General features: G+C 47.7%; 1 protein-coding gene across 5 annotated transcripts in view; it reads right to left on the bottom strand.

Annotated features, from left to right (window-relative positions):
- The window catches only part of DAPK1 (death associated protein kinase 1), a 178,410-nt gene that overhangs the window by 62,061 nt on the left and 90,910 nt on the right, over positions 1-25,439 (bottom strand). For all 5 annotated transcript variants that reach the window (XM_045840294.1, XM_045840297.1, XM_045840293.1 and 2 more), the window contains exon 3: positions 20,230-20,451. In XM_045840294.1, the coding sequence (XP_045696250.1) occupies positions 20,230-20,451 (222 nt within the window). The remainder of the gene's footprint in view (positions 1-20,229; positions 20,452-25,439) is intronic.

The following is a 25,439-nucleotide window of genomic DNA, read 5'->3' as shown; positions in this document are numbered from 1 at the left end:
AGAACAAAATCCCTAAGGGAGGAACATCGCTCAAAGGTTAAAAGGCGTTGGAGGCAGGCATTGGGGTTTCAGTCTGGGCTCTGACTCAGGTAGGCAGGTGAAGTGACCTTCTGAGGCACAGCTGCTGTGTCTATAGAATGGGGGCATTAACACCTACTGTTCACTATTACTACTGGGGGGCGGAATGGGGATAGGGGCATAAATGGCACAAGGTCAGTGCCTTACCTTTTCTTCCCCACAGGCAACAGGGTGAGAAAAACCGTTGAAGCTACTCTCTGTCTTTCTCTCTCTCGTCCAGATGCTAGCTGCTGGTGTGAGATTCTGACGTGGCTGTCACGTTAACAGTGGAATGAGGCCACATGTGCCCGTGGTTATGTTACTGGCATGTGGCTGGCACAGGGGAGCAAAGGGAACTAGACATTGAGCCTAATAAACTGGGGAGCATGGTAAGCCTGCTTGCTAGTCAGAAAGCCACAGCTTTACACCCCAGGGGATGAGAGCTTTGCTTCGCCAAGGGGATTGACACGCCTCCCTCCCCACCTTCCATACCCGCTTGCTGGGGGTAGTGCTGCTGGATGCTCGCTAGAGGCCTGACAGTCTAACTAGGGGGTGAGGGGATGTAAACCCATCCAAAGTCCACAAAAACTTGGGAAGTTGATTGGTTACTTTGAGAAAGCACCGGGTCTGTCACAAACTCAAGCTCCTGGTTATAACCCCAGAATAACAAAGCAGCTCTCCTTTCTCTTGCTTATGATCCACACTCCCACGGTGCATGTACCTGTTCTCTCTATGGCTGCATGGCCCATGGCCTCCAGGAGGGAGCTTGAATACCGCAGCACAGCAGTTGGCTGCAGCTGGACACATACGCTAAGCCAGCCGGATGCCGGGCTGGACTGCACTTTACTATGGAGCACAAACTCTGGGCAGTGGCCTTCATCCAGGCCCCGTTAGACAAGACTGGACTTCTTCCATGGTGAGAGAGGCCGAGATGGGACATTGGGAAGTCAGGAGGGGAACCCCCTTAATTGTACATCATCAATAAACCACACCACAGAGCCCAATCCTCCCATGAGGGTCTCAGGAAATTCTTTTCCTTCGGACATGGCAAGAACCTGATGTCCACTGATAACAGTTAACAAACAATAGAGTTTTCCTGACATGCGTGAACATTCCTGGGGCCAAAAACCCCGGGGAAGAGGTGGGTACTTGGACTAGACACAGTTAAGTTAGAAGCTGGGCCGAGGCTCCATGGGAGAGAGAACACCTCTCTCTGAGCCCTCCCTTCAGTCTGGACCGAGAGGAATCTAGATGTGCCTCAGAGCTACAGGGAGGGTTGGGAGAAAGGTCACCCTGAGGGTGTGGGGGGAGGAGGGCTGGGGCTCAGCAGAAGGAAGTACCAGCCCCCGCCCTGCCCAACAGCACCCATTTAATGTGACTTTCGTTCCCTCCTGTTAGATAAAGATGTATCTAACTTGTCTCTGTCCAGCCTCAATTGTGTAATATGAAACTAAAGAAAAAAGTGGTTTCTAGCTTAGGCAACTGTTAAGGGAACACTGAGGCCTGTGTGGACAGAGGGGATTAGAGAGAGTCCGCAGGGAAGTTCAGTTTCATGGGCCCAAACGACCTGCACACCCGGGGGCTCCTTCCCCACACGCGGCCCCCAAGGGCCAGCCTAGAGGGCCGGGGCTTACCAGGGTGATGGACCATTCGCCTGCTCCACTCCGGTCGGGGAAAACTGAACTCTAATTTGGTCTCTTAAAAATATTACGCAAGAATTACATAAATATATTCTCTCAAAGAAAAACAAAAACATCCATATATAAAATGAAAGTCCCTTCTGACTAGCCCCCTCCTCCCCATTCCCAGCCCTCCCCCTCCCTACCTCCTCAAATGCATATCCCATTATGAACATGGTGTACATCCCTTCCAACGTTGTATGTGTGTTCTGTGAACTACAAGGCACCAGTTTACAGATGTTTTAAGGACATACATGGCATCAGACTATACGTGCTATTCTGCAATTTGCTCTTTCACCCCAGCAATGGTTGGTAAAGAGCTCTTGCGTCCTACTTTTCCCTGCTACCTGATGTTCATGGGGATGTCTAGATCGGAGTTTATCTGACCACTTATGTTTTCAATTTTTCGCTATCACAAGCAATGAGGCAATGATTTTTTGGTGTATCTGTGTCTGCGAAGGGTGTGAGATTTTTGCCTCAGCATGAAGATATATACCCCAGTACAGAATTTCTGGGTTGACAGTTGGGATGGTTTTTATGTATTTAAGGAATGTGCTGAGTCTCCAGAGCCTCTTGCTAGGTATTATCATTTTGGACTAATCCGAAGGGTAAAATAAACGAGTTACTGTTTTATCCTACATTTCCCTGCTCTGTAGCAAAATTTACACTGTTTCACAGGATTATGGGCCATCTGTACTTGAGTGAGTATAAACTGTCTGCCCACAGCCTTTGTCCATTTTTCTATTGGACCGTCACTGTTTTTAATTTTAATTGATTGATAGATGTTCCTTGCCTCCTCCTGATACTATAAGCCTTGATCTCTTCTGTATTCCAAATGTTTTCTCCCCATCTGTTACTTGCCTTTTAACTTTGCTTAAAGTGATGTTCTGTTGAACAGAACTTTTACACTTGGATGCAAACTTATCAATCTTTGTAGAAATCGAGATTTTCTAAACCAAACATGAGGACAATGAAATAGCAGGTGGAAATTAGCAGCTCCATGATTCATAGCCAGGTACTTAATCTTTCTGTGCTCATAGGTATTCGTAACGGCTGCCTGTGGGCCCAGACAGGCGAATGGAATTTCAAAGTGGTTTTTTCCAGCACTACTATTCCTTCCCAAATCCCTGTGCATCTCTAGATTGGGAGCCACCTGAGGCAGGTGATTACCCACTGGTGATCCCCTGAGCCTGCCGCGGAGCCAACTACCTGCATCTCTTCCCGACTCCGCCTCCAGTGACATGACGTCAGAACTGGAAATTAGCCGTGGTGGGATTTGTATCATAGGAACAGACAAACATTACAAAGCAGGGCTTTTCTTTTCTTTTTAAAAAGATTTTATTTATTTACTTTTAGAGAGAGGAGAAGGGAGGGAGAGAGGAAGGGAGAGAAACACTGATTGGTTGCCTCTTGTATGTACCCTGACCAGGGTCCAAACCCACAACCCAGGCACGTCCAGGAATTGAACTGGCGACGTTGTGCTTTGTGGAATGAAGCCCAACCAATTGATCCACGGCAATTCAGGGCCAAATCATGGCTGTTCTTGCCTGGAGAACCACTGTTACACATTTACCAGCACACCACTGACTTGCGGTATCCTAGGTACCACCATCTGCCCGCACAACCTTCATCCGAGGGCTGCTGTTCCCACTCAGGGACAACTATGGTGAGAAAATTGCTTCTTGTGTAGACTTGAAATCTAGCTCTGGTAACACAGGTCCTGAGCCTGCCTTCCAGGACAAACTTTATCTGTAACAGTATTTGTCTACCATGCAGTCTCTGTTGCAACTATTTGACCCTGCTACATATTCTTCTTGTTTTTTCCTTCAGCCACTTAAAAATGTGGAACTGTTTTTCCTCAAGATCTATGCAAAAATGGGCAGCAGGGTCTGGCCCACCGGCTGTAGTTTGCCAAGCCCTGCTCACGAACAATGTGAGTCACAGAATACTGGCCACTCTGTGACCTGCTTGGTCACCCTCCCCATCTCTGAAGATGGTTTTCAGATACCTTTCTGGGTCTTTTCTTCTCAAGCCTGGGATTCTGCCAGGGTTGTCTTAAAAGTCAATGCCAAACACAGCTGAAGCGATTGAGGACTGTTTCTAGAATCTGCTTCACTGGGTCCCAGTAGCTATGGTGAACACGCTGACATCACAGGCCCAGTTAAGGCAGGAAAAGGTATAGAAACCTGGGCTGAGGTCGGTCAGGTGCTCCGGCTGACTCAGGAACATCACAGGGTCTAGAAGCAGCAGAGCACAGGGGATCTGTGCACGTGCCAGCTGTGTGATCCGGGGCCCAGACAGTAGCCCGGCTGATGCTGAAGGGAACAGAGATGAGCCGGCCCAGCAGAGCCCTGCCAACACCTGATCAAAACAAATGACTGTTGCCATGGTAAGTCACTAAGCTATGAGGTTGTTATGCAGCAAAAGCTAACGAGATCAGGGATCAGAACCCTACCTCCTTGGGCTTTGGTGAAGATTAAATGTCTATAATGTGCTTAGCTCAGTGCTTGGCACATAAAAAATGTCCTCAGTGAATGGTAATTGTTATTCAGAAAAAATACAGCTGTTTGAATCCCCTTCTAGAGATAAGGGGGAATGTTTTACCTCCTTATCTTAGTGGGTTGGGTCCTCAGGCCGAGCTTCCTTTCTAAAGAGGCTGATGTTTTTTGTGTCTTCTTTATTAGATGAGATAAAATGAAAAGCACTGAGCGCAGAGTATGGCATATAGTAGTTGCTCAGGAAATGTCAAAAATCTTTCCACTTTGATGCCCAGAAATTCCCACTCCCAACCCACCCTCCAGCCCACCATGTAAACACTGCACCTGTCAGTTCTGCCTGACCCTTACACTCTCCAAGAGCTAACGACTTTATTTCAGCTCCTTTGCATCCAGGTGGACAAGGGGCCTCCATGATGCACAGAGGGCAGACTGTTGTAACTGACAAGGAAATTGAACAAATGGAGAGCTGGTCTACATACTTTTAGGGTTGTATGCTTTGTGCAGAAGGGACCAAACCTGTTAGGAATGCCAGCTACAATAAGAAAAGAAAGATTCTAGCCTCATGAAATGGCCCACATTTGGAGATAAGCTGGCATCCCCCAAAGGTCCCTTGCTTCAAAAATCTGGTCTCCTATTGTCATGAAGGACTGATGAATCTGTGAGGCTGGAATAAAGTACAGACTCCTTGGAAAAGAAGTGAAGATTTTAAAGCAATCACTTTCATTCACAGTGAAACAGCAGAATCACCACTTTCTTTGAGATGGAAACAGAATGCTGGATTGGTAATCAGAAAGTGCGTCATGACTTGTCAATACCAGCAGGCACTGCATGACGTGGGACCAGACCACACGGCTCAGTTGTTAGGAAGGAGGCAGTAGTCGTGGACAAAGCCTAGTAAGCGACAGTGTTCCAGTCCAAGTGGTCCCTCTGATAAGATTATCAACACCCCTTACTGAATGACTGCATGTTCAAACTCAAGGCCAAATGAGGGAGCTGAAGTTTGCTGAGGCAGATTTTCAAACAGGAGGCTGCAGTTCTCAGCTAGACATGACACTAAGGGAAAAAAAATCCCTTATTTTGTTTTAAATTGAAGGAGCTTTATGTGGAATATAATGAGGCATTTATGCAATAAGCCAACAAATCAAAAACAGTTTCATTTCCCTCTTTCTCTTTCAGGGAAGAGAATCTATTTGCCCTCTTCCCACTGACTGGATCAAAATGATTGCAAGTCTGGAAAATATGCTATTAGTTCAGAGCCGTGTTTTGATAGAGCCAACTCTCTGGAGAAGAAAACCCTGATGGTTGTTTTTTTGGGTGATCAAGGCCTGCTGCTCAGGCAGTTCGGTGACAGGTCACGCCTACGTGATGTCTTGTGTAGGTGGTCATCACACCTACAACGGATTAATGTGAGCAGCAGCCCTCCCACCCCCACCTTTAGGCATTTGCTCATTTTCTGATTCTCCACTTGCATTTGTTTCTGTATGGGATAGAGAGGGGGGGGGCATGGGAAAGAGAAATGGATGGGGGAGGTAACATAAAAATATTCCAATGGATAAAATCAGCTTAAGGATTCGAGAGCCCTGGCCGACGAGACTCAGTTGGTTGGATGTTTTTCCACAAAGCCAGGAGTCACTGGTTTGATTGAAAGTCAGGAGTGACTGGTCAGGGCACATGCCTGGGTTGTGGGTTCGGTTTCCAGTCGGGGCTCATGTGAGAGGTGGCCAGTCAACGTTTCTCTCTCACATTGATGCTTTTCTCCCATTTTTCTTCCTCCCTTCCCCTCTCTCTCTTAAAAATATCTTCCAGAAACCTCCCAGAAACAAAAGCAATGGAGTCCATCAATTCAGGAAGGGAAACAGGAGAAAAGTGTAAGACAGCAAGAATGACAACCTTTGCAAAGCAACGGCTCATTGTGTTTCCCGCAAAATTCCAGGAGACCAAAGGCTGCCCTTAGAAAGACATGATAGGGCGCAAGAAAGGCAGCCAACCATGGATGCTCGGAGACCCTGAGGTTTCTGGGGTAGAGTGCTGAGAAGCATGGATCAGGAGTCACCCAGGCCTCTGTTCTAATGGGGAACTCTAATGAGGTGGGGAAGAGGAAAAGAAGGGAAGAGAGGAAGAGCCAAAAGTATCCACTCCTGGAGAAATTATAAACTAATTCAGATGGGAAAAAAGCAGGTGCTAGTATGCTAGAAAGGGACCCAGGGGCAGAGTAGATCCTCAGCTACCTGTGTTAGGAATGCAGGTGGATTTCAAACCTGGGGCACGAAGTGGGTACCACATTAGTCAGGACTACAGACAGGCTTGGGCCCTTCATTTTAATAAAGATGTGGAGTCTGGAGAATGCTTAAGAAATGCCACACTGACTAGGAAGGTGTTGCAAGAGGCTGACCGTAAAGTCTGTCTTCTTTCTGGGAAGTTTTGGGAGGCCAGAAAATGCAGGAATGCTGGGTATAGGTGGGCCCAGAAGTGGAGCAATTCTTGGCTGGGCTGGTTCAGACAGCAAGCTCACTAGAGAGACCACACATGGCCTTCTGGGTATGGTGCCCTGAAGTTCAGTGGCTCAGCCTGCCAACTGGGTTACCAAAAATGGGGTACCGGTGTGCAGAAGTACAGGAGCCCTGGCCCTTAAGTGTCTGTACGAGGCTCAGAAGTGCCTGGCTGGACCTTGAAGGTGGTCCCCTCCAGCCCCAAATGGCCTCACCCACTTACTCCAGTGCTCTGAACAAATGACCATGTGCAATGAGCACGGCGTGATGTGGCAAAAGGGAAGACAGCACTGTTAGAGGCAACGGGTGGGCGAGTGTGTGCAGGTGAAGAAGGGGCTGAGGGACAGACTGTAGTTCCGCCTTCCTATCAGCCCACGTGGAGCTCTTGAACGAAAGAAGGTCCTCATACACAGGGAAAGAAGAAACCTAACAGCAAGACTGGCCACAGCATACGCTAAGCCTCTTTTTACTTTTAAGGCTTCAGTTCAAGTTTTGGAGACCCACAGAAATAACTAGGCCAATCAAAAGTGGGGCACACGGAAAAGCCAGGGCAGCCAGACATCTCTCCAGCCTGGGTCATTATAACTGGTGCTAGAACAAAGGCCGTGGGAAGTAAACCAAGCAGGGACAGCCAAAGATGCAGGTTTATTCCTAACTCAATCTGTCTTGTCTAGGTGGAAACAAGGGGAGGCTATTATCTGGGGAAGCACAGGAACCCACCCCTCCCACTGCTGACCGGCTTTATTCCCCCGTGCTCAAATGGCTCAGATAAAGGCTGCTGGTTGTTGTTAAGAACCAGGAAATCCTGGATGAAAGACCCCTGGCCCAACACATAGGGGTACCAGCCAACCTGAAGGATGGTGTTGCCCATTCTTTGGCTACCCCTGAACTGTGGAGCCTGTAATTTAAAAGAGGCATAGAGCAGAGTGGTCCTTCCCTTGAGTTTCGGATGAATTTAAGAAAGGCTGGGGGAGGAAGAGATGGAAAGGTGAGAGAGTAGGCATTCACTCAGCAGGTGCTGAGGCTCTGGGACCACTTCAGTTTCCCCTTTGGGCACTGGCAGAATATGCGGAATAGGGCAGAGAGGGGCCATGGAGCCGAGCACTTCCTAGGAGGAAGGGAAAAGGAGGGGAGGACACTCTGGAACTGGAAGAGGAGGCCAAGAGCAGGAGCCACCCTCACCAGAGGCCTCTAAGAAAGATGGAGATGAGACCGGATTTTTAAAAAAAATTTAAGATTCTATTTATTTTTAGAGAGAATGGAAGGGAGGGAGAAAGTGAGGGAGAGAAACACCGATGCGAGAGAGAAACATGCTATAATGAACACATTTCTAAAAGGTGACAAAAATACACAGAAGAAAGCAGTTAAATCTGTGAGAGCTGGGCTATGGCAAATGAGTAGCAATTCTCTAGGCAGACAAGGTATGGCATGTCAGGCGGAGGGTGCAGCATAAACAATGGGTTGGGGGTGCCTAAGAACATGGCAAATTCTGGTCAAGATGATTCTCTGTGGGTTGAGCATGAGGGGCAGAGAGGAGAAGTGGCTGAATATAAGGAAGGAGCTAGACATGGGTTCAAAGGCCCACCACCACTCCACGGATTGTGGGCCTCATTCTGTAGGCAGGAGGGCCACCAGAAATGCTCTCCAAAGCTTTATTAAGATGTAACTCACATACCATATAACTGACTCATTTAAAGTATGCAATTCAACAGTTTTTAGTATATTCACAGAGTTGTGCAACTATCACCACAGTTTAGTTTTAGAATATTTTCACCGTCCCCAAAGGAAACCTCGTGCCCGTTAGTAGCCACTCCCCATTATGCACCACCACCACCCTGCCTGCCCTGGGGCTGCTAATCTACTTCCTGTCTCTGCGGGGTTGTCCGTTCTGGACATTTCATATAAACCAGATTATAGGACGTGTGGTCTTTTGAGACTGGCTTCTTTCACTTAGCATAATGTTTTTAAGGTTCATCCATGTTGAAGTGTGTATTAATGCCTCATTCTTTTTTTTTTTTTTTTGCCAGTAACAGTCCGTTGTGTGGCTATACAACATTTTGTTGGTGGACATTTGGGTTGTTCCCACTTTTTGGCTAGTGTGAAAAATGCTGCTATAAACTTCTCGTATAAGTTTTTGTGTGGACATATATTTCCATTTCTCTGGGGCATAGTTTAATGAGTGGAAATGCTGAGTCATATGGTAACTCTATGGTGAATATTTTGAGGAATGGCCAAACTGTTTTCCACAGCAGCTGATCCATTTTATATTACATTACAGTAATTACATTGCAGTGTAATGTTCTGGAGAAATGTTCCAATTTCTCCAAAATCCCCACCAAAACTTAATACTGCTCCTCTTTTTTTATTAGGACCATCCTAGTGGATGTGAAGTGATCTCATTATGGCTTTGATTTGTAGCGATAGCTAATGATGAATGATATTGAGACTCTTTTCACATGATTATTCATCAGAGATATTTCAGCAAGAGAAGTGGCTATTTTGTAATAAATCTGGGGGTGAGTTGGACTGGAGAGAAACTAGAGGATGTTATTATCATTCAGGGAGGAGTTAATGAGATCCTGGACCGGGGAAAAATATGAGAATGATAATAAAGAGAGAGACTCAGGAATTCCTTCAGAGGCAGAACCCATAGGACCTAATGACAGACTGGCTGAGTGGCACAGCGGGGAGTCAGGCGAGGAGGAAGAGGCAAGGGTCTTGCCACGGCTTCCAGTGTGGGCCACCAGGAAGATGGTGGTGCCACAAATCAAGCTAGAGAAGGAGAAGGGAGAATCAGGCAGGGGAGGGGCGATTGGGAATTCAGTTCAGGACATAATAAGTTTGAGGTACCTGGGAGAGATCCACGTGGGTAGAGATGTTGAACAGGCAAGTGGAGAAGCAACTGTGGGGCTCCAGAGAAAGACCAAGAGATAGAGCTGTCAGGATACCAATATATTAGGAGGTGATAATTAGTTGAGTTGTGCATACATTAAGGAATTTTGCAAATTAGGAAGCTTCAGCAGAATCCTTTCAGTGGCAAGCAGAAGATTAAAAGGTAACTTAAAGTGATCTACTCCTATAGTGTGCATTAGACACATGGATGCCCAAGAGCACCGAGACAACTGCTAGCCCTTCAGAGAGGGACGCAGTGCCCACGGCTGGAAGAGGAGGATGAACTCAGCTTTCCTGCTGGGCAAGTTGCCCCGGAAGGAGAGAGCTCCCACCTGCAAAAGAACCAAGGCTCCTAGTCTTGGACAACGTCTGCACTTCCTCGTTCCAATGACATTTTTAAAGAAGTGAAAAATGAGGAAAACAAAGGTGTGGTGCTTAAAAAATGTATTCCCTTTTAAGAATCTGTGATGGGCATATGACCTTTGAGAAAAAAGAGCATGAGATAAAAAAGATCCTAACCATCTAGTGACAAACTATGTTCTTCAGTCCTGGAAAGAGTTCATGTGGGGCACCAGGACGTTGGGATTCCAACTACATAGCCACGGCGTCTGGGTTGAATGTCAAAAGGACAAGGGACTGGAGGTATTTTTTTTTAAATTATTTATTTTTAGAGAGGGGGAAGAAAGCAAGAAAGAGAGGGAAGGAAATATTGACTGGTTGCCTCTGGGGACTGAACCCACACATGCCCTGACCCCTGACTGGGAATTGAACTGGCAACCTTTCACTTTTCAGGGCCGTGCCTAACCAACTGAGCCACATGGGTCAGGATGAGGTATTCCATTTGCCTCTCTAGATCCATGCCCCACCCTTCTCCATCCAGTTCTGGGTCCAGGGAGGCTGCCCATAGAGACTGAATAAATAAGTTCCCTGTCAACTGGCTTCTAGCTTGGTCTGGCAACAGGCGGCACCAGCAAGGAAGGAGACTGAGGTCAGTCCCACCTCCTTGCTGTCAAACTTGCCAAGTCCCCCTACTGAGGGCTCAACCCAGGTTAGGTGGTTCTCTCCATGAAGTTACCCTTTCCGGGTTCCCCAAGCCACTCCCCTTCCTACCCTACAGGTCTAAGGGTGGTGGCAGCACCTTGCTATCACTAGTCCTAGGATGCTGCCACTTGTTTTCTTACTCCAGTGTTCAGGGTATCATTCGTTACCCTCTAGGACACTTAGTCAAGAGTTACCATCTAAAGCCCTGGGAGCACATTAGCTCATCACAAAGAACTCCCTGGCTCTTGAGCCACATGAGACACTTCCATCACACTACACTGTCTTGTTCTTCTCGCTCTGTCTGGACTGTCCACACATTCAGTGGGCTGGGCACAGTCTGAAGTGTTGTGGGTGCCAAAATAGGACACAGTTTTGCCCTCAAAGAAGCATGTTAAGTGGGCAAATATGCACATGCAGCTGTAACCAGAGCCCTCACCAAGCCATCCTGGACTCCATTACCACAGGACACTCGGGCATTCTCAGCCACCTCATAGCTTCATGGAAATGCTAAGAAATAAGGAGCAAGAACAACATGGCTGCTGAAAAAGCAGCTCTGGAGAGAGAATCAGAAAGGACCTCGAAGTCCAGCTTGCCTTTCAAAAGCTACTGGGTCGCTGCCTGGAAACTGAGGAGGACAAACGCAGCTCCAGAACCACAGGAACATGAGAAGCACTGCCCCAGGAGGCGGAGGTCAAGGTGACTGGCAGCCCTAGGTGAGGAGGGGAGTGAGTGGGGCAGGCTAGGAACGCCCTCCCTACCCGAAGGTGGTCTTTTTTGTTTATAAACTCACCCCTCCTGTCCCCCCCGAAAAGTTGACAACTTAGAATATGGGCTCAGCAGAATTTTAGGATTCAAACAACAACAACAAAATTCCCTCTCCAAAAAGCTACCGTCTGAGAACTAGAAACCCTGACCCTTACAGCAGGATGGGGTGGGCAGAGCCTTCTGGATCCAGACTGCTGCGCCCAAGGACTGAATGAGCCGATGTAAGGGAGGGGCCCCGCAGCACTGGCCCGAGAGCCAAATGAAGTGCAGCTCCCCTTTCTTCCCCAAGGAAAGGCTGTCCTGTCCTTTACCTACAACTTCTCGCTGGAGGCCGTCTGCGAAACTCACATGGAACTGAAGTGCCTGACAAGAAGTGAATGTTCCACCCTATGTTTCTGAAACAGCCAAGTCTACTTGGATTTCCCTATCATATATCGGGGGGAAGAAGTTACTGACACTCTGTCACCTGGGGAAGACCAGGTCCCTTAGCCTATGTCTCACTTATACCTGATTTCATTATGACAGCAGCGCTAATGCTGCACCATAGCTGTGACTAGGAGCTGCATTCGTGTAGAGCCCGGGAAGAAACTCACATTTCAGGACAGCACGAGCACAGACGTAGTGTTGTCCTGCTAGAGCCTGAGATTCCTCGGCGGCATGGTAGTAACTGTGGTCACATGGAAAATACCTTACACACATGGAAAAAGGTGGTTAAAGCTAAGATGGTGAGGTAATGCTCAGGTACTTGGAAATACAAATTAACACAAAAAAGCAATAGAAGGTTGTGTTTTGGAGGTATTTCCATTTGCTTTTTCAACAACGTTTTGCAGTGGTGACACGAGGCAGAAGGGGGGCTTTGAGGGGCTCAAGGACGGTCAGAAGAGATTGTTATTGACCTGCCCTGGACACTGGCCTGGTGAGGGAATCCTCCTACCCATGACCTGCATTCTGGTCTCCTTTCTGGAGCACCAGCTGTGGGGGAAGTCTCCCCAGCTTCCTGTATCCAAAGCTGACCTCAACCCCAGAATTCTGAAGGCAGCAGTGCCTAGATATGGGACCATGTGGCCAGCATGGAGGTGTGGGCTAAGCGTGGGCCACCAAACCAGCAGTGCTCAGCCTGGGAGGTACCTGGCTCTGGGTGTGGAGAGGCAGCCGAGTGGGGCAGGCAGCCTGTGACTGGGAGAGCCTCCACCACGCAGAGAAGAGACTGGGGCCAGCATGGAGAGGAGCAAAGCAAGAGGGGAAGCTGGAATGTTGGAGGGGCCCATTGAAGCCACAGTTCCACAGAGTTCCCTCCTGAGACCTCTTCTCAAAGCACTGGTTAGAGGAGTGGTTGGCCAAGACAGGAAGACAGAGAAGATTTGTGACCTGGCTGAGAGTTTCCAAGAGGAAGTGTGAACAGGTCTTAGGGATTTCGACTACACCAGAGAGTCACATGACAGAGTCTGTGGTCCCTGGGGAGGGGCCTAAGAATAGCCATGACCAGAGCCATGGAGGTCCCTGAGGGGGCCTGGCAGCCAGTAATGTTACCCCAGTTGACCAAACCTTAATGGTTATAGAGCTTTCTTGGAAACAAGCAAAAATACTTTCTATTTATAACCTATGTATACAGTGCAGAGAACATTAAGCCAAGTATTAAATTATGACTATATAATGAAAACTACAGACTATGAGCTCAGATACCACGTGTGGTTTGCTTGGATGATGTGCATTGTCCCAATTTTTCTAAAACCATCGGGCATCGAATAATCCACCTAAAGGAGCAAAAATGCCCATTCAATAAACATTAAGGAAATACTTTACAAGAGAACTGGCAAGAACTTCGGAGTGTGGGGGAAGGCGTACATAGAGGGTTCTGTTTCTCAAGAGAATGCCTGGATGGAAAATCACCTATTTTATGTGGTTTAGTTCTGTTGTGAAAGGCTGAGACTGTTGCCAAATGCACTTTCAGATCTCTGTTCTTGACGAATTGTAGCTATCTGAGGGGCCAGATGCCAAAAGTGTAACCCAGAACAGTTCTTGAAATTACCTCTGTGAATAAAAACAAAAGTTCAAAAAGTCAAAAGAGCTGGCTGGAGCTCAGGGAGGAGAGAACAAATGTAGCAGCAAGAAAAAAAAAAACATTTAAGAAATCTGAGCGTGCTTTGGTGCCTTGTGAGGACCGGGAGAGGAGCAGAGGACAGTGGAGGTGGGGCTCAGGCATCAGGTTCCCCTCATTTACCAGCATCACTTAAGTACCTGTGCCTGCATTCAGCTTACTCAACTCTGTCACTTATAAACCATCCCTTCAATCACTGCATTTGCCTCTTGAAAGGCTCTAGCAATTCTGGATGTGCTGACAGTGCAGCGTGAATTCATCCACATACATCTACTGTGTGGACAGAGAATGAAAAACTCACATTCTTACTAGTTTGCATCTTGGTTTGGTCACGACAGAGAGAGTGAGCCAACTTCACGATCTTGCACACAGTGGTCTAACGCTGCACAAAGGTTGCACTACGACTCGGCAGTCGTTTGCCACGGACAAACTGAATTCTACAAATTATTAACTCGAAGTCAAAAAGAGAGCTCAGAAGGGGAGCTGTTGTTCCTCAGGTGTAGGATTTCAGTTTTGCAAGTTGGAAAAGTTCTGGACATCTGTTGCACGAGGTGCCTATAACTAATGCCACTGTCCTGGACATTTAAAAATAAATAAGGTGGTCAATTTTATGTTGTGTCTTTTTTACCACAATAAAAATTTTACTTTGTAGGTAAAACAAAACAAACAAACAAAAGAATGCATTATTCATTCATTCCATGCCCTTGTACTTGGCTACAACCACAGCCTATTTCACTAATTAAACTGAATTTCCTGGAAACAGAGAGCAAATACATGCATGCTACCCACAAAGGGTTAATCTGCTTTAAATTCTAAGCAGAACAAATAAAGAAAAAAATGTTATGGCTGGAGAACTCAAAATGCCTAGATTTCTTTGAAACAATCCACTGTGCCAATACTTACATGGCAATTCTAGGATTGTTACTTTAAATCTTAACAGGGTAACCTTTCAGATGGGCGGTTCAGAGCTGTCTGGAGCCAGCAGGCTGAGTGGGGGTGACGTCCACTCCTGCCTTTGGGGAGACGCAGAACCACCCACCCCTCGCCAGTCCTCCTCTGCCCGGCCTTCTGCAGGGAGCCAGATTGACACATCACATCATTTCTCAGTTGCCTGATGGAACTGCCATGATTATGCATTTTATTTTAAACTAGGTTACAGAATTTCAGATTCTACTAGTGTTTCTGTATTGGTTTGCTAGGGCTGCTGTAACAACAGAAAGTTGTTTTCTTGTAGTTCTAGAGGCCAGAAGTCCTAAGTCAAGGTGTTGGCGGTCTTAGTCCCTCCTGAGGGACTAAGGGCTCCTGAGGGCTCAGAGGAAGTCTCACTCCAAGCTTCCATCTCTGAACGGCATTCTCCCGGGTCTGTCCTCACAAGGCCTCCCTTCTTCCGACAGAGCAGCAGTCAGACGGATTAGGGGCCACGTGACTCCAGGATGACCTCATCTTAACAAATTACCTCTGCAACAATCCTATTTCCAAATAAGGCCATATTTTGAGGTAAAGAGAGTTAGGACTTCCATATAGCATTTTTGCAGGAGTGGGGGAGACCAGCAACATTGGCTGGGAATTTGGTTAAAATACAAATTTGTGGGCACCACCCTAGACCCACTGAATCAGAAACTGAAAGTATAGGCAATTGATAATGTGTATTTTAACAAGCCTTTCAAGTGATTCTAATGCACTCGAAAGTTTGAGAACCACTATTTGAAATCATACTGCACATCTGAAAAATCATTCTGGAATGCTCAGTGTGTATCCTGCCCTTCTAGCATAATTACTAGCCCTTTGGGGCTGTCTGACTGAATTCATCCCATGTTGTTTCTCCTACACTTGTGAGCAACTAATACTTATTGCTTATATATACAAACACACACACACACACACACACACACACACAGATTCCTTTTGCAGGCTAGAATCTGGAGGTCTGTACGGTCCACATATGCCCTTTACATAGGTTTTATTTTGTCTGCCCATGAATACTGTGAACTAATTTCCAACATTAAAAACCTAGATTACAGAGTTTTCTTGGGAAAAAAAAAAACCCCGGCAAGATCTGGCAACCAATGAATCCAAAGTCCCACACAGCAACAATCAATGGATTGGTGGCTCTTTGAAGTGGGGCCTGAGGGCTCCAGGTAGCCCCAGTCCGCACCATTCCCTGCTGCCTGCCTGGCAGTGGGTCTTTGCACAGAGCAACCTCACTCATTCACATCACCTATATGGCTCCTCAACACATTTAGATCTAAACCATGCCAGAGAGAGGGAAGCTTGATGGAAAAACACATCACTATCCACAGCCTGACATACTTGGTTGTTTCTGGGCAGCAAGGTAAAGAAATAGAGTTTCGGAAGCCAGTGTCTCTGATTAGAACTCAAAACTCGGAACCAAGTTTTGAGTTCTGAGAGTTTTGCTTCACTTTTCACCAGGTAACAGGGCCAGTTATGAAATGACTTCAGCACCGAAGATCAAAGTTTTGAAGCGCCGTGCTGTGGGACAATGCGTGGGTGAGCTAGGACGCGGTGAGGAGCGGTTTTGTGTCGGCATGACTTCGGGAACAATGGGAGGTGCAGGCCCTGAGGCCGTGATGTGAGCCATCCTGTGGGCCTCCTTCGTGTCTCCGCTCTGCCGCGCTCCAGACAGCAGACCTGCTGTGAAGGCATTGTTGCCCAGGGAAGCAAGGGGGGCGTGGTCGTTCTTTTAAACTACTGTCAGGGCTTACACAAATTTGAAAGGGCAGATCCTGAACTAGGTTTGATTGACTGCCTTTAAGGCAGACACCAAATAGTTTCCGTACAAAGGGCAGAAAAGATACCATTTCTGTACCTCCCCCAGGATGCGGGGGGCAGTTCATGAAAAAGTGAGCAGACAGGTCAATTGGGGTCTCTGTCTCAGCGGTGAGGGTGGGCCTGGAGTTCCGAGGTGAGAGCGGTGGGGACGGGCACAAGTCTCCAACGAGGGCACGAGCTGCATTCGTGAGCACCAGGGAGCTGTACTTGCCATGAGGTTCATCCCCGAGCAGTAAATCAGAAAAACAGATCGGACAAATGACCACTATACGTCATAGGGTGATTCTACATTTTATTCTCTCGTTAACCACAACTGTATCCCGGCATTATTAAGAAAGAAAAGAGCAGACGGAATATGCACCGATGACTAAATCTTCCCTTAAAGCCGTTAGAACTTGGAACTGTGGGTGGAAATGGGTTCTGTGAAAAACAAACATCACAGGGCAATCCGAAAATAAGTTCCTAATTAGGCAGGTCATGGTGGGTAGTCATGTCCCAGACCCGTAACTTCTTCTTCTCTTTTAAAAATTTTTTTTCTTTATTTATTCTTAGAGAGAAAGGAAGGGAGGGAGAGAAACATCAGTTGTGAGAGAAACATCAATTGGTTGCTTCTTGAATGCACCCTGACCAGGGATTGGCCTGCAGCTGAGGAATGTGCCCTGACCGGGAATTGAACTGGAGACCTTTCACTTTGCGGGATGATACCCAACCAACTGAGCTACACTGGTCATGGCAGACACATAACTTCTTTAGTAAAAGGTTTATCTTTACCTTAAGCAAGTCCTGTCCATTGCTTTTATGCACCTAGGTTAACACACCTTTGAAATAAGTGTAACCACCCTCAAGAGAGCACATAATCTTCCTGCAGGGAAGGGGCCACTGCCTAAGGCCTCTCCTGCCCCTTCTAACAGCTGCTCAACTTTCGTTCAAGATCACTGCACAATGAACTAGGTAATGCTGGGAGCCAGGATGCACCTGCTAGGAAGGTTACAATAAAAAACAAGTACTGATAATACCGAGTGCTGGTGAAGGAACTGGAATGCTCATTTTTGGCTGGAAGGCCTGAGAAATGGGCAGCCACTCCAGAGAACAGTTTGGCTGTGTCTTACACGGTTACACACACTCTTACCACACAACCCAGCAGTCCCACTCACAGGGATTTACCCCAAGGCAATGAAAACTTGGATTCATACAAGCCCATGTGATTGTTTATAGCAGTTTTATTTTTAAAAAAATTTTCTAAGGATTTTATTTTGTTTAATTTTTGACAAAAGGGAGGGGAGGAAGAAAGAGAGGGAAACATCAATGTGTGGTTGCCTCTCACGTGCCCCCTACTGGGGACCTGGCTCACAACCCAGGCCTGTGTCCTGGCTGGGAAGCAGGCTGGCACTCATGCCACTGAGCCACACCAGCCAGGGTACAGCAGCTTTATTAATGGTCGCCCAGCGAGAAACAACCCAAATGCTCTTCAGTGGGTGAATGGATACACGAACATCATGCAGTGAAACAGAACTCATGTACCAATCTCAAAAGCATTATGCAGAGAGAACAAAGCCAGTCTCAAAAGACTGTATACTGTATAAATTGACTTATGTGACATTTCCCAAAGGACAAATGATGGAGAGTAGCTCAGTGTTTGCCTAGGGTGGGGGTGGGAGTGAGCATACAGGGATCACTACAAGGGAGTCAAGGGCTGAGAACCAAAGGGTCAATGGTTCGATTCCCAGTGAGGGCACATGCCTGGGTTGCAGTCCAGGTACCCAGTTGGGGGCGTGTGAGAGGTAACCACACACTGATGTTTCTCTCTCTTTCTCCCTCCTTTCCCCTTTCTCTAAAAATAAATAAATAAAATCTTTAAAAAAATCAAATTGGAAAGATAATTGTACGTCACCAATTTACGTATAGGACAAATGGACCTAATGGAAAATATCCCTGGAACGGAGTTGGTCCACAGGTGCACACCTGCACGTGGGAGCGCGGAGGGCAGTGACTCATGGGCATCGTGTGCACGGTTTGGCATGGAAAGAGGGTAGGTGACAGTCTTGAGTCACGAGGCACAACTAATAGTTCTCTGAAAAGGCAGAACGGTTGTGACCTGCAATGTTTCTTTGCCAACAGCCTGGGGCGAGGAAATCTAGGCTTAGAGATGGTAAGGGACTCACCCCGATTTTGATCTTGGTTCTGTCCAGTTCCCCAGTGGCCACATAAAGCCACAGTGTGGATTATATGTGGATTCCTCCCTTTTCTCTGCCGTACCTGGAGCAGTCCCCCAAATCCTCTGTGCTCCTGAAGTCTTGCTCTTACTTTAAGGCCACAGTTGGGGAGGAGGGGCTATTTTGCCCTCAAGAGACACATGGCAATGTTCGGAGACAGTTTTTGTTGTCAGAGCTGGAGGGAAAAACGCTACCAGAGATGCTGCTCGACATCCTCCAATGTATAGGATGGCCTCCTGAAGAAGTAATTATCCCCGCCCCCTGCAAAGTCACCAGTGCAGAGGGGGAGAACTTCCTGGCTTAAAGAAATGAAGAAAGGGGCCCTTGGCTGGCATAGCTCAGTGGACTGAGCGCGGGCTGCAAACCAAAGTATCGCAGGTTTGATTCCCAGCCAGGGTACATGCCTGGGTTACAGGCGACGGCCCCCAGCAACTGCACATTGATGTTTTTCTCTCTCTCCTTCTCCCTCCCTTCCCTCTCTATAAATAAATAAATAAATAAATAAATAAATAAATAAATAAATAAATAAATCTTAAAAAAAAGAAATGAAGAAAGTAAATATGTATTAAACATATTCACGAGCCAGATGCCATACTAGGTATTTTTAAATTCTTATCTCCTCAAGACCCTTTTGAGGTGGGTACTATCAACCCCAATTTACAGTTAAGAAGGTTGTTGCAGACACAGAAAGCAATGCATCCAAACTCCGGCGGTAAGACAAGAAGCTGTGGGTGCCCAGAATCCCTGCAATGTGGTATCAAGGGGTCAGCTGGATCCTCTGTTACCCTCCCTCACTTCCACCTCCTCTCATCTCAAAAATCACCTCTGACCCTACGTGACGTGACGTGCAGACAAGGGGAGCTGGTGGGCCGGTGGAGAACATCTGGATTCTAGAGGCTCTCAGGAAGTGAGGGGGCCTGTTGTCGCTGAGAACCACCCAGGCCGTGTTGTCACCAGTTTCCTCCGTGCCTCCGCCCCCAGGGCACTGATGCCTCTCCTCCCTCCAAACAGCCCAGAGACATTCCCAGGCAGTCACTCCAGGACAGCTTCCTCTCCTCTCCCGCCAGCCTGTGCTGCTGGACTGGTCACAAAGAGCGGGGTACTCAGACAGCCGCAGGGGACAGGGTGATCGTCACAGAACAACACGCGACCATCAGCTTCCCACAATAACATCCGAAGGGCAGGGTGTGCCTCAGACACCAAGCACATTGCTTTAAAAACAAGTTTCATAATCACCTCTGAATGATTCTGGTCCAATTTAGCCTCTCACATAACGAGCACTGACAGTTTCAACAGCTGAAAATGGGGTGTGTGTGTGTGTGTGTGTGTGTGTGTGTAAGATGAGGGAGGAGGGAGAGACAAGAGGAGAAGAGAGGAAGAAAGAGAACAGAGAAGGGAGTAGAGAAGGACATATGCTTAAAAGCTGAACATAAAACTCAGAAAACAGATGACCTCAAAATAAGAGAAGAACTCTAAGATGGAGGGAGCCTCCTGCAAATCAGACGCGAACACATGAGTGGTCTTTGAAATGACTCCAGACAACTGCAGCGAGGCCTCAGGGCAGGCAACACATCTTAGTTCTTGAACTTGGCAAAGCAGGGTCAGCTCCTGCCCAGGCGCCGGGGGCTGGCCTCTTCGCTAACCCACCTTCATCCCGCCCCCGCCCCCGCCCAGCCCCTCCCCAGCCTCGCAGACGACAGCACTCACAGTTCCAAAATCAGGATGACGTCCGTCTTGTTCTCGTACACCTCGTGCAGGGTGATGACGTTGGGGTGCTGGATCTCCTTCAGGATGCTGACCTCCCGCTCGATGTCCTCGCGGCTCACGCCCCGGCGGCTGGATTTTGTCCTCCGTTTCTTGATGAATTTGGCGGCATACTGCAGACCGGTGCTTTTCTCGCGGCATTTCTTCACGACTGCAAACTGCCCGCTGAAGAAAGAAGGGCACAGGTCATTTATACACTCTTTTATGTTTACTAAAAAACCCCCCACAAAATTTGAGCAAGGATGTGCCATGGGGGGAGGAGGAGCAATGGCACTGTGCCTAGAAAAGTCCAAATTATGGGCAATTAACACAGTAAATAGGAATATTTCTTATTACACTTCAGTTTCATTAATGCAGTTTTTTTAACATTTTGCAATTTTTATTTTTTATTGTTGTTTTATTACAATAGTCCCGATTTTCCCCCATGGCTCTCCCCTGCCCTGCTCCCCCTTTACCCCACAGTCAGTCCCCGCCCTGTTGTCCATGTGCCATTGACACTTGTTGTTTAACTGGGCCCTTCCCCTTCTTCCCTCGCTTATCAACCCCCTACCCCACCCCCGTCGACGTTAGTCTGTTCCTTGTTTCTGTACCTCTGGTGCTATTTTGCTCATTTGTTCGTTAGGTTCCTACTATAGGTGAGATCATATGGTATTTGTCTTCCACTGCCTGGCTCATTTCACTTCACATAATACTTTCCAGTTCCATCCATGCTGTCACGAAAGGTAGGAGTTCCTTCTTTCTTTCTAATGCAGTTTCTCTCTGAACACTGTTGCAAGGGATAAAACTTATTTTCTTGAATTATGTTTTGTTGAATGGGTGATAATGCCTGCACCTCTGTGCTGGCCCCCTTCCCTCCTGTTTCAGATTTGGGGACAGCAGGAAGGAGCTCCCAGATCAGACCTTGCTTCCAACAAACTCTTTTCTTCTGTGTTTAGGAAAATGAGAGGGAGACCAAGGAATTGGTAGAAAAATATAGAGAGCCCTGATTCTGATAACGCATTCCTAGGACCAATATTTATCAATTGAAACACCCCCCATACACAAAAAAACCCTATATATTTCTTCTGCTCTTTGGGAACTGAGAAGCCCTATGTACTAGACATCTGCCAGCTGCTTCTCTAGCATCACCACCCACCCTCCCCTTCCCTTTCCAAAACTGACTCTACCTACAACTATAGATAATGGATCATGCTACCTAGGCTAGGCCAATCAGTGTACCGTATCTTCCTGGCTCCAGTAAGAGGCACGTGACCCGAGTAAGACCTTCCAGAGAATGTTCAGACAAATCCTTTTTCTGAGATTCTTTGATCCCCCAAAGCTGCTGCCAGACACCTTGGGGCCATGTAGGGAGCCACTCTTGGTTTAAGGCAGTCACCACTGCAGAGACGGAGCCAGCAGAAGGAAAAACATGAGGCCCGCCCGTGGTGGCACTGTGGAGTGGTTGGACCAACCCTAGCCCGAAGCCAACTGCCTTTGGATTTTTCAGTTTGATTTGCATTTTCTGTTTGTTGCAGAGAAAAGCATCCTCTCCATCCTATGCCACAACAAATAACCAGAGTCTCCTATGCATATATAAAGGAATATAATACAATAACTTGACACAAAATGAAAGGTGAATACGAGTACACGAGTGGGTGAGGTATTGAGAGGTAAGTCGGCTACTCTGAACGTAAGGGAAACACAACAGAAAGATGCTGCCCGCATCGCCCCGTGTGTCCTCCCTCGTGCCCCAGGCAGGGCTGGTCTGCCCGTTTTCACAGGATCTGTGCCTTTCTTGGCACCTGCTGGAGGACTGCTATGCGGAGCATTATCACCATTATTTTTAGCTAGTTTTATTCTACTCACATGCAGACAAAAGCAGGGAGAGAAAATCAAATTAAGGGTAGTATTTTGATGCTAAAGAATGGATACTTTAAAATGTTACTCATTTACTTTAACAGCAGGAGGCCAGTGAAGAAAAAAGCATGGTGAAGGATTATTTTTATAGCAGTGTCAAATTTTTTGCATGACAGGTTGTTAATACCCTCTTTCCCCCTGCCGCAGGGTAGCAGAGAAGTTGAAGAATAAATCATACTGGAATGCTAGCACAGATTGCCTGTAAACTCGTGGCCTTAAAGAGCCACAGGATCTATTACGACTTTATTACAACCATTTGCTAATTTCTCTGGGGAGTGGAAGAACTGGGCTTTCTGTCTATTGAGGGGCAGGGAGTGGGCAGCAGAGATGGGGTCCATAGAGAAAACGAGGAACACAGCCCCACTCCCCACAAAGACAGTGTCGTGTCCCCACTGAGGGCTCTCTAGGGGCCCCAGGACAGAGAGGAGGCAGGGGGCCCTGCACCACACAGGACCTTCACACCACACAACCGTGCTTCCAGGGGCTGGGCCAGGATGCCTCTCACGGGTCACAGCCACAGCGACTTGTCTCAGGCGCTGGAAAGTGTCAAGGCAGACTCTGTGGTTGGAATCACGTTGCTTAAAACAACTGAACCAAAGCGTCAAGAAAAAGGGGAAGAGTCTGCAGGCGAACCACAAAGAATTTAAATGTAAGCCTAAATTTAAAGACTATCTGAGTGTGTTTTCATCACCAAATGTTTCATCGTTGACTGTTTCCCCCTTTTACTCACAGGAAGGCGAGGGCAGGAAGCCCCACCACCCTCAGGACTGGGTTAGAGCGATTTCAAAATGTGTGTGTTGAGGCTGAGGCCAGGGGTGGGTGCACAGGTCGAAGCTCACCATGAAGTCCAGGTTCACAGTGAAACATCTGGAAGGCCAATTTCTCACACTCTGGGGTTCCCACGAGGTGGGAACTGGCAAGAGAAGAGGGTCTGAGGGGCCAGCAGGTGGGAAAGGCCCTCACCCAGGAGAAATGGGATTCTAAGGCTGCATAACTACAAGCCCTTGCCCAGGCTAACCTTGGCTGCAGAGGATTCAAGGGGGGTTGGAATGATTATGAGGGACACTTTCTGGGCCCATCCCCATGCCATCCCTTCAATGACACCTTTTGCATTCATCTCTGACTCCCCCACAACCCGCCCCACCTCCTGGCTCCAGCCAGCACTCGGTCCCACACCCAGCCCCACAGAGCACCTCAGACCCTTCTGTGGCGCTTGCTTTTTTCTATTTCCTGGCCAGTTCCACCCCTCCCAATACTAATTCCTTGAGGAACGAGGGCTGCCAGAGGCATCTTTCTGTCCCCAGAGGCAGGGGGTGTGGAGCTCCACTGGGAGCTCGTGTAGGTGCTGCCCTTCAATCCTAAAACCAGGTGTTAAGTTGAAGGTGCTTCACTCTCATTCAATACCTGTAGGGCTGGGGGACAGACTGCCTGTGTTGGAGGCTTGGGTCCACTGCCTACTAGCCACGTGACTGTGGGCTTGCTGTTTAATGCTCAATGCCTCAGTTTCCTTATCTGCAAAGTAGGTGTAATCACAGTGCTGGCCTGGGAGGGCAGCCGGAGGGGAAGGGAAAAGTTTAAATGAGCAAAGATGCGTGAAGTGGTTAGAACAGGGCCTGGCTGTGGTCTCCAGTAACTGTGAACTTTGATGAATCTTTGACAACTAGAGTTACTGTCATTAGCTCATGGTTGCTTAAATCCCCAAGTGTTGCAGTATAACTCCCCAAATATCACCTCCCAAATATCACTGCCTGGGGAAAAGAACCCTAAAAGGAAAAACAAAGAAAGCTACACAGTTGAAGTGTGTAAAACTATTGCTACAGTTGGCTGCTGGCTCCCATCTTCAAACCCATCAACCGCCCCCTCCCTCTCCCCGGCCCCACTCAGAGGGCGTTCTGGGGCTGACTGCTGCTCACTGCAGCTGGGGCCTCCCGGCTGTCACCTGGGAACTCTGTCGCTGCCAGCCCAAGGGCAGGCAGGATACCCACGTGTGGCCCACGGGGGCCTTGCTGTGCACTCCGTAACCTGTGCAGGGAATGTTCACAGTGCAGTCTCCAGAGGCAACCGGCAAATGGAGGACAGGGACCTTGGAGGAGAAACTCTGCTCCGAGAACAGTAATTTTCTCTGGGAGGCCTAATTCGGGTTGGCCTGGTGGTTAATTGCTGCCCCCTTCCTTTCCTTCCTGGGCAGCTGGCCCAACCCCCTCCCCCGCCCCCCGACCACTGACAGCTGAAAAAGAACAACTTGTTCATTTTTTTTTTTTTTTGGCAAGGGCTTCTAAATCCTGAGTTCCCAGAGTAACACCCTGACACGGCTTCTAGGGCGAGCTGTGAGCAGGGACAAGTAAATGCACACAGAGAAGCAAGGCCACCTAGGCAGCTCACTTGGGGACGGCCTGTCATCCCAGCCACCCTCTCTGGTTACAAGACTTGAGGCTCCTCAGTGATTGACACCCAGCTGCAGCAATGATTCAGTGGCTGGGGGATGTAGCTTCCTTACTAGAAAATAGAAACTCACTGTATACTAGGACATTTAATTGACAAAACAAGGGTACAGGTGATCCTCGTCTTTTGCAGGATCCACATTTGGGAATTCACCTACTTGCTAAAATTTATTTGTAAACCTTACAGTCAATACTTGGAGTGCTTTTACAGTCAGTTGCAGATTTGAGGTGCCCGATGACGTTGATTGAGGCAACACTCGGCCTTCTTGTTCCAGCTGTCGTACTGTAAACAAGTGTCCTTTGGGTGGTCTGCTCGGGGCCACTTTTTTTTTGCACTTTGTGCGATTTATATTTATAACTGCCCCCAAGCACAGTGCTACAGGACTGTCCAGTGTTCCTAAGTACAGAGGTGTGATGCGTCTCACAGAGAAAATACTGTTTGCATGTTAGGTGAGCTTCATTTGGGTGTAGCGCTGTGGGCTGTGAGTTCAATGCTAATGAATTAACAATATACATTAAATAAGACGCCCTTAGACAAAACGCATAAAGCAGGGTTATGCACAGATCTGTTGTCGAAAAGGCTGTGATCAGAGGCCTGTGGGAACCGAACCCTGCATTTTCTCTAGGACCAATGGCTCAGTATTTGCTAAGTCCATGTTTGTGGTGAATTTACAGAATTTGACTACCCCAAATAATGAGAATCAGTTGTATGTGGTTATTTAAAAAATGCACTAACTCTCTGTCATCTAATAACCAAGAGAACAGGTCATTGCACTAGGTACAGACAGACAAATCCATTTGGACATAAAAGTTTTC

Source organism: Phyllostomus hastatus, unplaced genomic scaffold, assembly GCF_019186645.2.
Source record: "Phyllostomus hastatus isolate PE091 unplaced genomic scaffold, TTU_PhHast_1.1 phas_contig_34, whole genome shotgun sequence".
Taxonomy (NCBI): Eukaryota; Metazoa; Chordata; class Mammalia; order Chiroptera; family Phyllostomidae; genus Phyllostomus; species Phyllostomus hastatus.
This window is presented reverse-complemented; position numbering and strand designations above follow the sequence as displayed.